Genomic DNA, 16,652 nt, shown 5'->3' with positions numbered 1-16,652 from the left:
TAATAATGGAAGAAAAAACCTTATCGCACTATGTGTGCTTTCATGCTTGATTTCGGACTTCAAAATCTAATTCTGAGGTCTCGCAAATTCAAATATTTTAGTGGAAAATTACTTCTTTCTCGAAAGACAAGTTACTTCAGAGGGAGCCGTTTCTCACATACCAATAGTGTCCAGTGCAAATCACAATGGAGTCAAGGCCAGAATACCACAGTTTCTCACACAATATTTGACGTAATTTTCCCTGCATCTTTAAAAGATTTTATTAAATAATGAGAAGAATAAGTCACAATATGTACAGTGATGAACTAGAAGCATTCTCAAGTAGCCTTCCGTTTTATTCATTCTTTTATGTATGTAATAACAGAAGGCTAATAAAGAAAGTCAAACTAAAAATAGAGGGCGGTATTGCGTGAAACGAGCCTCGAATTGTGACATCAGATGTTCAGGCTACGATAATTATTCGCTCGGCCCCAGCGGCCAGTCTATCCAGGACCACTGGGATGGGCTAATCGCTTGCACAGATTCTTGTTCAGGAAGTACGTCATGCGTACAGTGCATATAAATATGGTGCAGTGTGAGTGTGATTCATGATGGGACTGCGCATTATCAAACCAATGACAGTGCATGATACGTTTGCCCATCCCAGCGCCTTTGGTTAAAGCAATGTGCTGGGGACGAGCGATCGATAATTATCACAAACTGACTTGCTTATGCATATAAACTGCCCAGAGTTGGCGCCCTTGTCGAAGCACAAACGGAGTCAGTCCAGAATAGCACCATTTCTCAGAGTCTTTGATATAATCTGCACAGCATCTTTAATACAAGACTTGCAGTCCAGAGGCGTTAATATCTCTCGAAACATCAACATTTCTAATTTATTATTATCTTTTCATAAAAATCGAAACAGAAAAGTATTATGATCATTTTATATTCCACTTTGGCCATTCCTTGTCCAGGAAAGTAAGAGGGTCCATCGTGTCAATAAAGAGTTTTCCGCGTAGATGGTCTACTTCGTGTTGGATGATTCTAGCGGCATAGCCAGTAGTTCGCCACGAAACCTCTTCCCCTTTCTCATTCAAACCTGGATAACAAAACAATAACAAGAACATAATAAATGAGCAAGCCTGTATGCTTCGTTTTTGAAAGGCTTGTCTCCTTGTTATGGGAAAATTGTAAATTTCTGAGTTCAAGAGCACTTCAAGGGCACCAAGGCAATGACCATAGGGCACTGGGGCAATCACCTCCGTTGCCTCCATGAAGTATTAGGCCTGAATGGGTATGTCAGGGGTGAGAGTAAAATGCTGGGAAAATAGTCTGAAACTTGGATCTGGATCATTGGAGGTTCTTTGAAACGATGAGAATTTTCAAATTTTGCTAACTTAAGGAGTTACAGAAAACGAGAAAACAGCATCCCAGTGCTGGAGATGTAGATCAAAGAGCAGAAATTGCAAGTGAAAGAAAGCTTTGTACATGTACACAACACCATGTACAGGTGAAACATTCAAATACGAGCAATTTTTAAAAGATAACAATTAGAAACAGTCGCCCAAAATTATGAACAATTATTTTGTAAAGCATTTGAAAGATTAAACAGAGAAATATAGTGCCAATGATGCATCAACAGAAACAGGTGTAATTTCGATCCATTAATCGTTGTCTGCTCAGAGCTATACGTATAAGGTCATCAATGGCAATTTCCTATACGAAATTATCAAAAGGTCCTTAATGAAAAATGCATACAAATGTACCAACGAACCAAAATAGTCAACATAAAACTAAAAACATTTGGTTTCTTTAGAATGGTTCTTTTTGCTTAACAAATACTTTGACGACCATTCTTGATCAATAAACCCATATTAACAGGAGCTCCAAAATATCCAGACAAGTTGCACTAAGGATCTTAAATAGTTCTGAGCAGCCGCAATATTACAACCCAAACCAATCACATTCTAAACAGTTGAACAAACCTGTTATTTGAACACCATAGGCCCGAGGTACACAAGCATCATATCCGCAAAGGCTCATACAGCCTTCTAAAAAGGTCACGACACGTGGGTCAACGACCTTGACTTGCGGATTGATGAACACCTTCAGAGGGAAGACTTTACATTCTCGTGCTTTTAGAACCTACAAAGAGTTGAACAAAAAAAAACGTAGTTAAAATACTTTGTTTTGAAAAGACTCGAGCAAAGATCGTTAATTTGGAAGGCTAAATAATCTCAGTCAAACTGAGAAGCTGAGCCGAATTGCGAAGGACTTGGCTACAATGTGGTCGAAGGGGCCTTTTGACAGCTTGTCGCATCGACCATAATAGACCACAGACATAGAACCAACGCTCTCCTCTCCCATGCCTTCCCCACTGAGCTACCTATGGGCATTTTCGAATCCACGGTTTCAGCTTTTGATTCGGCTTCATGCTCTATCCTTTCGTCTGAAGTCCTGAGCACATTTGTAAAGCAGGCACAATATTGTCAAAACAACCGCAGGACCAAGCTAGCCTTAGCTGAATCTTGAGCTGAAGCTGTGGTTTCGAAAAGGTCCCATAACATTTCCAAAAAGTATCATCTCACCTCCTCGTCAAACCACTTCAAGTGTCTCTTCGTTAATTCCATAACGATGATTTGTTTGGCGACGCCCACCTGGGGCGCGGCACAACCGACAGCTCTAACCTTCCTCATCTGTTTCACCATCGTCCTAATAACGTTCTGTATCTCTGCTGATTTGATCTGCCGAGGGTCGACGGGTGAACTTTGACCCCGGAGTATCGGGTCACCAACTTGGCAGATGTGATCATAGGGTGGGACCTTCATCTTGGGTCTTCTCAAGAGACTACGAATCTGCCGAAGAATTTGTTTGCCGAGTGTTTCCTCAATAATCACTCTGCTTGCAAATGTTCTCCTTTGCTCAGAAACGTTTAGTTCAATAGGCTTTTGAAGCCTTCTTGTCTCCTGGGCACATATTGGTCTAAGATACTGCGCACTTCTTGTGTTCAATGATGGACGTACATTTAACAATGCACTGATTCTAACACAAACAGCCATAGTTGGTAAGAAAGAGCACACATCCAAGGGCAAGGCCTTATCTAATTCAATTAGAGTTTAATCTTGAAGTTTGAAGGTTGAGTATTGCCATCACATTCATCAGATCATGCTGGATAAAAAAAAGAATCAATAAACTTTGTCATGATGTCACTGTCAGGTATGATGTACAGATAAATAGAGATTCACAGTTTAAAGTCATTTAGCCTTTGAGAAAGACTCTGCTAGAGTCGAAACATCAGGCCATTAAATATTTTCTGCATCAGTATCAAGAGAGGGCGCTGTTGAACCCACACAACCCACACAAAGGTTAAGTCGTGCATGACAACATACACTGCATAGCAAACTGCCCCATCCTATTCCCCACAACGCATTGCGGTTCTGAATCGCGATAAACCTTATTGAAATTCTACTCTACCTCTAGCCTAGGTAGGCTACATTACATACCAGCTAGTTATAAAAACCCTGAGAAAGCATGGAGGTAGTTCTACTTCCCTTTATCCATGCTTTATCATATCTCATATCTGCCATGTGATCAATGTTGATCGTGCTTCTGATTTGTGGTGTGGGTCTGTCCTTGCTCTATGGTCCTACCAGACGTACCCTACAGTCCAGACATGTCGATGACTGCATACACTGCATAGCAAACTGCCCTATCTTATAGCCCACAACGCATTGCGGTTCTGAATCGCGATAAACCTTATTGAAATTCTACTCTACCTCTAGCCTAGGTAGGCTACATTACATACCAGCTAGTTATAAAAACCCTGAGAAAGCATGGAGGTAGTTCTACTTCCCTTTATCCATGCTTTATCATATCTCATATCTGCCATGTGATCAATGTTGATCGTGCTTCTGATTTGTGGTGTGGGTCTGTCCTTGCTCTATGGTCCTACCAGACGTACCCTACAGTCCAGACATGTCGATGACTGCATACACTGCATAGCAAACTGCCCTATCTTATAGCCCACAACGCATTGCGGTTCTGAATCGCGATAAACCTTATTGAAATTCTACTCCTAGCCTTAGGTAGGCTACATGCATGGAGGTAGTTCTACTGTACTACTAGGTACGTAGTAGTACTACTTCCCTATATCTAATAATCTATCATATCTCATTATCTGCCATGTGAACCATGCATGGTGATCGTGCTTCATATTTGTGGTGTTGGCCCTACAGACGAACCCTACACAGACATGATGACAGTAGAGTAGTTGCGCGTCTGCGATAACGAGACCCTCCTCCCTGCCCCGAGAGCCCGGGGATTACGAAACTCTGTGCACAAAACGGAGCGAAATTTTGTTAACCACGTACAATTTCGACACATGTTGACAGACTAGTCACCAGATTTTCCCTTTTATACCACTTTCAATAATCATGACACAAATTCTACGCGCACAAACAAACTTGATCCTGAATGTCTAACGAATCCATTCATAACACTCATCATAACGCCATTGAGGAAACATTTTGTAAAAAAGGGACAAACACTTACCACAGACCGGAGTGAATTCCCAAGTTTGGATTGTGAACCTTGTCGGCAGAGGGCGGATGCTTCGGATAGAAGAACACTTGAGGGCGCTATTTATAGAGGCCTGGGCGGGCGTTGTGTGTCTGCTGTGTGTCTGTCAGAGGAGAGAAACGCAACGTTTTCAAATTTTAGTTTCTGTTGCTAACTTCAAGTTATTCAATATGGAATTATCTATTTTGCTGTGCATAGCTGTAGTTGTTTTTGTGCTGTGTCTATTTGGTCTCTTTTGGTTATCCTTGTCCATTCAACCGCCATTGCTGGAGCTGAAACAAGCCCATGTTATTGTGAGTAAAAACAAAACAAAACAAGTTCTTTTCAAGACATACATAGTCATACTCATACTGCATAGTTCATGAATCAATTAATTTTGTACATCGCTATGGATGGATGGTATGACTTTTTTCTATACATTCTATTTTATGAGTACAGCCTCATTACTAGGTAGGACCTAATTACTCCTTGAACTATATGAGCTTTGAATAATCTCACGCATAGCTGGCCTCTGCTCTGGTCTGGACTAGGCATCTCTGCTAAGTCTACATTATTTATAATTTAAAGATAAAATTAAAATATATCATACATAGATTGGTTTCTTATCTCCTGAAACCAAACATTACTGGTCTGAAATGGGGGAAAACGGATTTTCATGAAGTGTGTGTGCTTCAATTCTCAAGGGCCGTGGGGTGTTTTACTTTCATGCCTTATGGTATCTCTGGATTCTAATGAAAGGTGTGAAAACATATGACGTTGCTCCAATGTCGTGCATGCATAAGCACTGTTAATGGCGGACTGTCGCTCGCAACGTAAAACCAAAAATTGAAAAATTTTAACACACCATGAAGCGTAAGTTTTTAGTGTTAAAAAATTGGATAGATGATTTGAAAAAAAACCTTTCAGTTTTTTATTATGAACAATTTTTCTGTTACCCTACTGAAAACACATGACACCAGGATATAAATTATATATGATCCCTCATGACATTCAGTTCACGATACTGGTTGATTGACCCCCCCCCCCCCCCCCCCCGACATTATGTTTTCGTAACGCAAATCTTGTTTTCTTCTTTTATCTCGCCAAAATTAGGCTCTATGTGTCCTTTGAACTCTCATTGGCCATGTGGGCAACAGAAAATCAACTCCGCAATCTCAAAATTTGTTATAATATGCTATATATAGGCCCCCTACAGCCTACTCCTTTTTTCTAAATTTGTCATCAGTTAGTTAGTATGACAAATATTTTTTTTTAAGACAGTGGACACTATTGCCATTGGTAACTGTCAAAAACTAGTTCTTACAGTTGGTGTATCTTAACATATGCATTTAAAACAACAAACCTGTGAAAACTTGAGCTCAATGGGAGACTTTCTGGGACGATAGAGGGCAGCAGACTTACCGGGTAAATCCATTGTTCTCAGAATTATGCGCATGTTCAGAACTACGTAAACAATGGAAATTTACCCGGTATGTCTGCTGCCGCCTAGCGTTGGAAAGTCTCCTATTGGTAGTCGAAGTTGCGAGATAATAATCAAAGAAAAAAACACCCTTGTCACACGAATTTGTGTGCTTTCAGATGCTTGATTTCGAGACCTCAAGTTCTAAATTTCTGAGGTCTCAAAATCAAATTTGTGAAAAATTACTTCTTTCTCGAAAAATATGTCACTTTAGAGGGAGCCGTTTCTCACAATGTTTTATGCTATCAACCTCTCCCCATCTCTTGTAATCAACTTCAATTCAAGTAAGGTTTTTGCTAATAAATATTTTAAGTAATATTACCAATAGTGACAGCCAAACAGTGCCCCAGTAACTGGGTCTGAATTCGTAGGTGTTAGAATATAATGCGATAATTCAAATATTTGCTTGATATTTTTTTGATAGATAACTGGTGGATCAAGCGGTATCGGGAAAGCAGTTGCTACCGAGGTGTTAAAACAAGGAGCAAGTGTCACACTCCTAGCCAGGAATGAAGTAAGAAAACTTACAGCCTATTTCCCCTGTAAAGTATGGGGAGCTAAGTGCAAGTCAGCTAGCACTGGTGGCGAAAATACTCAAAACAAAGCCCAAACTCAATGCTCAATTCTGCTAATTGTCACGTTTTACTAAATAAGCTTGTAAATTTGGATGTTTTCTTTTCTATTGTACTTAAGATTATTCTATTGTAATTTTTACTGGAATTTTAACATAATGCGCCTTCAAACAGACTGGTCCTGGAGAGAGAGCCCAACATATATCTGTATCTGTAACTATATTGTTGAGCCGGCAAAAAAATGTCTAAAGACACACATCACACCAGCTTTGCGCATTATGTAGATGGGATGGCTTAATTTTTGAAGTGCTTAGCGAGAGTGTCTTTGAAGATATCTAATGAGTTGCTGGAAATCACACTACCGGGTAAGGCGTTCCAGTCCTTGATGGTGGCCGGAAAAAAACTGTTGCCGTAGATTTTGGTTGAGTGACGAAGTTGATGAAATTGGAGATTGTGTTTTCTGGAGGGTCGAGTGGAATGTTGAGCAAAGTCTTGAAGAGGGATTTCAACTAAGTTATTAACAGATTATTGTTATTATTATTCACACATTTCAGAGTACACATTTTGTAAACAAATTTTTGTAAACAGTTACAAAAGACCTCTTTCAGTTATAACAAAAATCATGTGACTTCTTGTTTGTTTTACAGGCAAGGTTACAGCAAGCACAGCAAGAACTACAGCAGTATATCACTGATAAGACCAATCAGGTACAAAAACTATTAAGTTAAGTTTTCATGCACATTGAGGTCCAAACATGGGGGACCTGGTGTTCACTGTTTGGTCATGACCTGGGCCCAATTTCATGGCTCTGCTCACCGTAAGTAAAGAATAGGCACTTACGGAAGCAGGGAATTCCATGCCTACCCCAAGCATAATTTCACAGGTAAGCAGGGAATTTTGGCTTGTGCACGTGTGTACTCCACGTTACTAAGCATTCTATGCTCACTCAGCTAGCGTAGAAATTTGGCGCTTGCACGTAAACAGAGAATGGTGATCATAAGCGCGATGGTGGGGAAGCAGAACCATGAAATTGGGCCTAGGTTGGTGGTTGATCGCTGTTAATGGACAGCATCGAAGGAGAGGACCACTAGTACCTCTAACAAAAAAAAAATATGTACAAATTATCAGAACTTTTTTCTTGCAACCTTGAAGACCTTTTGAGCCCAATTATTCACAGAATTGTTATTTTTTGCATGGGACACATCAAGTGAGAATACTGGTGTTTGACAATTACCAAACGTGTCCAGTGCATCCCAGATATTTGTTTACCCTCCTTAAAGGCAGTGGACACTCTTGGTAATTACTCAAAATAATTATTAGCATGAAACCTCACTTGGTAACGAGTGATGGGGAGAGGTTGATAGTATAAAACATTGTGACAAACGGCTCCCTCTGAAGTGCCATAGTTTTCGAGAAAGAAGACATTTTCAACGAATTTGATTTCGAGACCTCAAGTTAAGAACTTGAGGTCTCGAAATCAAGCATCTTAATGCACACAACCTCGTGTGACAAGGGTGTTTTTTTCTGTCATAGTTATCTCGCAACTCCGACGACCAATCGAGCTAAAATTTTCACAGGTTTGTTATTTTATGCATACGTTGAGATACAGCAAGTGAGAAGACTGGTCTTTGACAATTACCAATAGTGTCTACTGGCTTTAAATTCAATGCAAATGTTAAAAATTTTGGTTTTATTTCAGAGAATTCTTTGCATTCCAGTCGATGTCTGTTGTGAATATTCAGCAGTTGAAGCTGCCATTAAAAAGGTACCTGTAACTATAACAACAAACCAACAAGACTATGGAAAGTCTAATAAAATAAAATAAAACATAAAAATAACAGATGTATGTCTTTCTGTATAATAGACTGCAAGTCTTGGGCAAGTTTAAACTTTCGGGATTGGTCCCATCCATATTGTGAATTCAGTCCTTTTTTTATTGATGGAAGAATTGCTGTTAAATCTTGTCACTTTCAAAGCTCTTCATGGCCTACAAAGTATCTCTTATCTGTATATCTGATCTCTTACATTAAACACATTCCTGTTCATCCTCTTCGCTCTGCTGGACAATCCATACTGACTCAAACTACTTGTTTCCACTTTTTCCACTTCTGCACTTTTGTTTTGGAACGAATTACCTATTCATGTATTATTCGTCAAGCTGACTCTCTTCAGATTTTCAAGGGACTTTTAAAGACTCATTTGTCTCAATCATTGTTTTGAAACAATTGCTTTCAGTATATATATATTTGTTTATGTTCATTGATTTTTAATTTTTTTTCTGTTGCCCATCATAAGAGGCTCCTGCATTGTACTTCATATAAATGTATCGTATTATTATTATTACTGACATAGTCAAGTACATGTACTTGCATTCTTGAGATCAAGACGTCGTCTGATATTCAGATTTCTTCTTGACTCTTTCATCGTATGGGGTGTTGTGGCCGAGCGGTTAAGAGCTCCGAATTCAAGCTCTGCTGATTCTGTTCAGCAGAGTGTGAGTTCGAATCCCGGTCGTGACACTTGTGTCCTTGAGCAAGACACTTTAAAACTATGTTTGCTTCTCTTCACCCAGGGGTAAATGGGTACCTGTGAGGGCAGAGATGGTTCTTGTGATTGATTTAGCCGAGTAGCGCATTTGTTGCACGAGGCTGTATACTCCCCAGGGAGCTGAGATGGTTTAAGGAGTGAATTAAGGCCCAGTGACCAGGGGTAATATCCTGAAGCGCTTTGAGACACCCGTAGGGAGTAAAAAAAACGCTATATAAAAACTCAATATTATTGTTATTATTTAGGCCATAGATGTGCTTGGACCATGTGATATCCTCGTTAACTCAGCAGGAATGTCCAGAGCCTTATCCTTTGAGGACACACCCATTGAAGACTTCAAGGTAGAACTTAAAAGCTATTATTAGAATGGTAATTGTTTAAAGGCAGTGGACACTATTGGTAATTACTCAAACTAATTGTTAGCATAAAAAGTTGCATGGTAACAAGCAATGTACGCTGTTGTTAGTATAAAACGTTTTGAGAAACGACTCCCTCAGAAGTAACGTAGTTTTCAAGGTAGAAGTAATTTTCCACTAGAATATATGAATTTGATTTTGAGACATCAAAACCAAGCATCTTAAGGCACATAACTTCGTGTGACAAGGGTTTTTGCTTCTTCCATTATTCTTCGCAACTTCGACGACCAACTGAGTTCAATTTTTCACAGGTTTATTTTTTTGATATGTTGAGATACACCGATTGAGAAGACTGGTCGTTGACAATTACCAATAGTGTCCAGTGTCACTAAGTCGGACTTTGCTTGAAGGAATTTTTACTTCATCTAGGATCAGCCCTACCTTATTATTCAGTGGAACTTCTTTGAAACTAATTTTCACTACACCTTTCCCCTTTTTCTTTTCAGAAAGTGATGGACGCGAACTACATTGGCTCAGTTTACCCAACGAGGGCGGTATTACCATACATGAAGAAGCGTAGGGGTGGTAGGATAGTGTATGTGGCCTCCCAAGCAGCTCAGCTTGGTGTGTACGGATACACGGCGTATGCTAGCAGCAAGTTTGCTCTCCGTGGACTGGCAGAGACGCTACAGATGGAGGTAAGCAAGCAATGTTCAGCTGGGGATAGGACGTCCTAAGCAGCGCTGTAGCCACGGTGGGCCACAGTTGGCGGGCCCGCCCAGCACTGACAATTTTTTCGCCCGGGCTGTAAAGCAGACTAACGCCCAACTCAAAATTTACCCAGAAATTAATACAAAATTAAAAATACTGCCGATATTGATCACGTTTTTCTATGTTTTGTAATTTTAAATGCAACGTGTAATTCTTCTGAGCAGGAAATTTGGGAGAAAAAAGTATGAACGTATTCACATGATACTTGTTTCTTGTGTTTTCTTCGTGAAGTAGTCCGGCTGAATACCCATTGCTTTTTTGTCTGTATGGTCGTGACACATTCTGTGTGCGCTGCTCGACATTTCTGGACTTTGCCAACTTTCAAATGAGAATGCCCACCACTAAAATTGTTCTGGCTACAACACTGATTCTAAGGCCAAAGCCAAAGCTGTCAATTCGGATGTCAATTATCAAAAAATTGTACTTTTTTGTTTCTCTGTTTAGGTCAAACCATACGGTATTTATATTACCATAAGTTTCCCACCTGACGTTGAAACACCAATGCTAGCTGAAGATAAAATAAATATGGTGAGTTTTAAAAGCATTATTTCCCCTTTTTCTCCTGCATTTGTATGTAATTTGTGTGATTATCTATTCGAGGTTTGATTTTATTGTAATTCAGGCCTAGCAACATCATGTGTGTATCTGTATAGTGTAAAACTCTATAGCATTTGCAAACCAGTTGTGTCTGTGCGCATTCGTGAATGTTATTAGCGCAAGCCCTGGGTGTTCATGTGGTTTTGTTTGCTTTGGTTTTACTTACAGCCAAAAGAGACTGTTCTTATATCGGAGTCGTCTGGTCTTCATCAACCGGACGAAATCGCTCAAATTATTGTCAAAGACGCAAAGGTAAAGAAAACATTTCAAGTATTGCAGACACACTAATGAGTTTTTCTTGTTTATCCGTAATGGTTTAATAGATGTTAAATATCACATGCATGTTACTCGGTTGGGATTCGAACCCACGACCCTTGCAATTCTAGAGCAGTGTCTTACCAACTAGACTACCGAGATTGCCCGGTAGGTAGAGGCAGTTCGAATTCTATGTTTTGGCAGCGGGTACCGCAACGATATAATAGATGTTTTGTCTAGTTAATCCATAATGGTTTTTCCAACAGTCGACTTATTTAGCTTGATGGCATCACATATTGAGTATTAATTCTTAGAGCGTCCTCAGGCTCAAATTGCATGCAGCACTCAATGGTCGTGCGTATGTGCCAATGCTAACGCGAACAGATTTGACTTTGCATTCCATATCAGTTTGAATCGATCGCATCGCATGATCAATAAGCGTCAGCGGAAGCTAGTGCAACAGTTTGTGTATGATTCGATTCTGTTGCATTATGTATTTTATGCTCTTAGTCCTATATAATTGGATATTCTCATTTCGGTTTTTGGTTGCATTCTCCCCTAACGCTTTGTGTTCTTCAAATAAGGCGCTTTTTATGTACGGTTAATATTATTTTTATTATGACTTATGACATGTATATAATTTTAAGGATTCAACATGATTATTTTGTCATTAGCGTGGGAGGTTTGAGAGTTTCGTTGGATTAGACTAAACGTTGACCTATTTATCAAATTCTCTCACTATTACTTACAGTCCGATGATATAATTTTGATGACTTAACGTTACTATTTTTCATTAGCGTGGGAGGTTCCACAGTTTCGTTGGCTTTGATGGTTTTTTCTTGGCCATCGTTTCCTGTGGTATGTCACCCGTCACTTCACTTCTAGAGGTGTTTCTGCAGGTAAGTCTGACTCTTAAAGGAACACGATGCCTTGGATCAGTCGAGTTGGTCATTTGAAATCATTTGTTATGAAATGCAAGTGTTTCTTCGCGACGTAAAAGGAAAACTGAGCAACCGAGGCCTGGTTCTTAGATAATTTACCTGAAACTTTGTCTCGGTAAAATTATCAAGAACCAGGCCTCGTTGGGATTAAACCACTAGTTGAAAACCTCTTCACCACACATTGATTCCCTTATTTATGGTCCAAGGAAATTCGGCGTTAAGAAAAAAATGAGCTGGTTGATTTGTTTTCTTTCCGAGTTGCCCGCTTTTTTTTGTGGGAAATGCATATCCCTCAAGGGGTAGATTTTTTGTTTGGTCTTTTTTTGTGGTTTTAGAACCAAATGGTCAGCCACTTTGAAAGTGACCTTCTGTTACTGTTGGCTTTCCCTGCCAGGGTTATTTGTTTTGCTTCTAATCGTTTTTGTGTACCACCCTCACTGGAGGTTGTTTCCTACATGTGTCTGCCCGCCAAGCCGTGTTCCTCAGTACTTTGCTGAGGGATTGTTTTATTGTTGGATTCTTCTTAAAAACTATCGTTTTGTTTGTCCTTATTTGCAGCTGTTCAATTTTGTTTTATTTATTGCATTTATTTTGTTTCTCCTCTCAACTTTTTTTTGCTAGGTTTTCCTGATGAGCATTTTGAAGTTGATCTCGTTTTTCTTTGTGGCAAATTTCAACGGGATCGTCATGAGATGCTTCAAGGAAAGAGAAAGCCAAAAACAGAAATGATGAATTTTTTTTTGAAATCATCAACTATTTCCCTTCAAGTACTGGTGTATATTTTTCGATCAAGTAAACTTGTATTTTTTTATAAATATTGCGTGTACATTTTGTTACTGGGAGACTTTTCCTTAACCCCTTCATAATGCACTAACTTGGTAAGGAGCAATGGAGAGCAAGAACACGCATGGCTCTCCAATGCCTTTCTGCACAACTCTGCCGCGCGCGCCCTGCATACGCGCACCCATGTCTGACCTTAATGTCGGACCTTCGTTGCGTTGTGATTGGTCAATACGCATTGGGGCGGAGCTTAATGGATCTGTCTATTGAATGAAAGTTTTCACAGATCTGTTATTTGATGCATTAGGTGTTGGGATACACCAAGTATGAATACTTGTCGTTGACAATTACCAAATGTCCAGTGCCTTTAAACCTCCCTCGGGTCACCCTTGTGATAACACAATAAACCAACTCCCCCACTATTCTGGAGGTAGTGTCCTGGAGCTACTCAAAAGGTAATCGTGGTTCAGTGGTTAGACGGCACGGCTAGCAATCAGAAGGTTGGGGGTCCAAATCCTACCAAGCTAATCGCTGATTTCACAATGAGTTCAATAAGTATTGTCGTCTTAATACTGAATCACTATTTCTTCATTTGTGCAACTTGTAATCATCATAGACGTTGAACCAATGTTTGTATGAGAGAGTTTGGCTGTCGCCAGCTTGATGTTTTTTTTCAATCAGAGTTTGAGTTCCCTTGATGGGAAGATCATCTAAACAAAGCCAAACATTTTTCTACTAAGCAGGAAACCAGTCACATTTCTACTTGTAAAAATGTGTTTTAGTGGTGACCTAATTCTGGTAAGCATCGTTTTGTTAGGCTTGGGCAAAGCTGTCCTTGACTTAATAGTCGAAACATTGATAGTGAAGTTCATAACGATCAACTATACGCTATTTCTACCTTCCGCCCGGGTCGTTGTTGAAAAGCATGACAGTTCTTTTCAAACTGAGAAGTCTCCTGATCAATCTGAAAATCTACTCTGTGGTAGTAGAATATGTAGTAAGACGGTTCTCTAAAGGACAACTTTACCTGGCAAGTAAACACACACATGGTGTTACCGCAAACCAAATATGATTCCTTACCATGCAATGCCTCAAATCCAATATGCTGTCTTGACTAGACCACTTTTTGTGCAAATGGTGAGACAAACAATGTGTCTTATTATTGTAATCTTCTACGAAGACAAACGGGTAATTTCTTGGACTTCATTTTCTTCTGTGTTGTATCAACACATCAAACTCCCACCCGAGTGATTTTGCCTGCAGATTTGTTTTTCGCAGAAATCTGGAAAGTACTGAGTAATCTGGTGCTTAATAGACATCAGTGTAAGGGTAACGACAAATTATGTATCAATAATAAATGGAAATTGTTGTAAACCAAACAACTTGTGAACGAGTGTTAAAATTTATTTGCATAATATATACACATGACAATGTACAATAGAATTTACATGTACTGTATCTGTTTTAAAAACACAACTCTGAAAATAATCTTCACTCTGTTGTCTCTGGTCATCGGACTTGTCCCCCCCCCCCCCCACTTTCTCATTGACCTCAAGATTTTTCAATACAAATGTCTTGCAAAATGAAAAAGGCCTTGCCCTACCATTGTCAATGTTTTAAAACGCCTTACAGATGCTATGTCAGATTTTTGGCCGATTTGACCCAAAAATTTTGATTTAAAATTCAATTGGTATTTTGATGGGGGTCGAGAAAGTTACAAGCTTTCATTTGAGCCATTGCTCAAAAAAGTCCGCCAAGTATTAGTAGCAGTGAAATAAATTGCTCAAAATTAGTTTTTGTCGGGATCCCGACAATATACCCGACAATATATCACGTGACCAATTCTTATGTGTTTTATAAGAAACGCTTTAAATTTTTGTCTTGGTTCTTGACCATTAAAAGTAAAAGTTAAACTTTTTTTCATTAAAGCGGCTGACATGGCATCTTTAATGAAGTTCAAAAGCCTTAGTGCTAATAAACCCTCCAGCTCTTGCTAATTTTTTGATCAAGTTGACCAACCATTTGAAACCTTAAGCTTGAAACCATTCCACTGCATGAGGTGCTTATGATTGATGGCACATCTGTGTGGATGAGTAACTGTACACTTATGTAGTGTGTGCATGCACTCGCCATATCATTGCAGACTGGCATCATATTATTGTCATTTAAAACCATAGTAGATTAGATTGACTGGTCTGACAGTAGGAGGGTTGACTGTGTACTGTGAAGATGCATTCACCACATGACATCATATTGCCAGCTGGCAAAGTGCATCTATCATTCAAACCCCACGGGCAATATTAAAGAGTCAGACAGTAGGAGGGTTGACTGTCGAGTGTACCCATTCACCACATAATATTATTGCAGTATGGCATAGCCCATCTATCATTCACAACCACAATGGATTATGACTGGTCAAACAGTAGGAGGGTTGACCCTGTAGCAACATTCACCACATGATATCATATTGCAGGTCAACATAGTGCATATATTATCATTCATAACCACAGTGCATGATATTGAATGGTCAGACAGTCGGAGGGTTGACTGTGTGCTGTGTAGTTACATTCAACTATACATCATATTGCAGGCTGGCATAATCTCTATCATTCAAACCACAGTGGATGATATTAAATCAATGCACTATTCTCGAGTGGCTGGTTGAACATACACTATTGTCAGTTTTGATAACATACAAAAGGGTGGATCATGGAGAACTATTTATGGTGACTTTGATCAAATCAATAAACTTTAAAGTAATGGTATGCCACTGTACCGTACCCTCCAACTTCTATAAATAATAGGTGCAATATTGAAATAATCCAACCACGAAGGCGACTTCATTCGGCGGGCAACGCAACTCGTTCACTCTTGTGATGACTATTCCTGTCCAACTCTGCAGGGTCAAGGGTCGGTGGCGCTGGGGCATTGCTGAGGGCTTCTTGCGTCTCTTTGGCAGTCAGTGGTACCGGCGGGATAGCGGTAACCTCAGCTGGTGGTGTTTGGTGGTCGTTTTCTTGTTCCACACGAGGCTCTCGCCGACCTGTAAAGCGGGTCCAAGCTTGCTGGCGATTTCAATTATCTATAGAAACAGAAAGCCTGACATGAATAACTTAATAAAGACCAAAAGGGGAAACTGACTGGGTAAATTTTTAAATGATTTGTAGTTGAACAAAGAACAATTTACTAGAGTTGGACTCAAACCAACGATCTCCGGATTAACGCGCCAGGGCTCTACCAACTGAGCTATCTAGCCCTATATTGGCGGTCTCATTCTCTTTTGAAACACTGTCTCTTGATTTCACTTTGTTCATTATGTATGTTTTGACGATTTGATGTATGATTTTATTAATTGGCGCCAATAAACCATTATCTCCGTATTTTGTAAAAATCTTTGTTTGGGGGTGCCAATCAGAAGCCACACAACTGTTAACTGAGTTTTCAGTCCCTTCTTGACTGTGTGGGTTTTCCCTAGAACAATGATCTGCATTTTTCCTCCCACATCTAAAAAAAACAACCTGAAATTTCATTGTCTTCTCTCTTCTCGTTTGCTCTAATACGAGCATGGTTGTAAAGATGCTGTGCAGATCAGAAAGACTCTGTGAAATACTGGACTCAACTCAAGCGTGTGCTTTGTTTTAAAGAGTCTATGTAACTTTTGTAGGACAAAAAACACAATGTCCACAGATTTACACTAAACTTACACAGTTTGAAGATAATGATAGTAGAAAGCTTCCCTGAAAATTTTACGTGCTGAGGTGCTGTAGTTTTTGTGAAATGAGTAAAACAATGTCATGAAAATAATTTTCGTCTC

General features: G+C 39.6%; 2 protein-coding genes across 6 annotated transcripts; one reads left to right on the top strand and one right to left on the bottom strand.

Moving 5' to 3' along the window:
- Positions 1-847: 847 nt before the first annotated feature.
- On the bottom strand, positions 848-4,577 carry LOC117306494 (peptide deformylase, mitochondrial-like). 5 transcript variants are annotated; one of them, XM_033791045.1, is made up of 4 exons: positions 4,534-4,577; positions 2,571-3,150; positions 1,968-2,127; positions 848-1,081 (listed from the first exon to the last, which is right to left on the bottom strand). In XM_033791045.1, exons 2-4 carry the CDS (start codon positions 3,039-3,041, stop codon positions 921-923), a joined length of 792 nt encoding a protein of 263 aa, XP_033646936.1. In that variant the 5' UTR covers positions 3,042-3,150; positions 4,534-4,577; the 3' UTR covers positions 848-920. The 5 variants fall into 5 exon arrangements, with proteins under 5 accessions (XP_033646936.1, XP_033646940.1, XP_033646938.1 ...); XM_033791049.1 differs by lacking the exon at positions 4,534-4,577 and adding an exon at positions 4,353-4,462; XM_033791047.1 differs by lacking the exon at positions 4,534-4,577 and adding an exon at positions 4,229-4,345.
- A 67-nt stretch (positions 4,578-4,644) lies between these two features.
- LOC117306496 (3-ketodihydrosphingosine reductase-like) lies at positions 4,645-13,111 on the top strand. Its single transcript, XM_033791052.1, has 10 exons — positions 4,645-4,853; positions 6,444-6,533; positions 7,239-7,298; positions 8,291-8,356; positions 9,384-9,479; positions 10,001-10,192; positions 10,710-10,793; positions 11,031-11,114; positions 11,915-12,016; positions 12,680-13,111. Exons 1-10 carry the CDS (start codon positions 4,731-4,733, stop codon positions 12,785-12,787), a joined length of 1,005 nt encoding a protein of 334 aa, XP_033646943.1. The 5' UTR covers positions 4,645-4,730; the 3' UTR covers positions 12,788-13,111.
- Positions 13,112-16,652: the final 3,541 nt, after the last annotated feature.

This window comes from Asterias rubens, unplaced genomic scaffold (genome assembly GCF_902459465.1).
Source record: "Asterias rubens unplaced genomic scaffold, eAstRub1.3, whole genome shotgun sequence".
Lineage (NCBI taxonomy): Eukaryota > Metazoa > Echinodermata > Asteroidea > Forcipulatida > Asteriidae > Asterias > Asterias rubens.
Note: the sequence above shows the minus strand (reverse complement) of the source record. Positions and strands in the feature narration are given on the sequence as shown.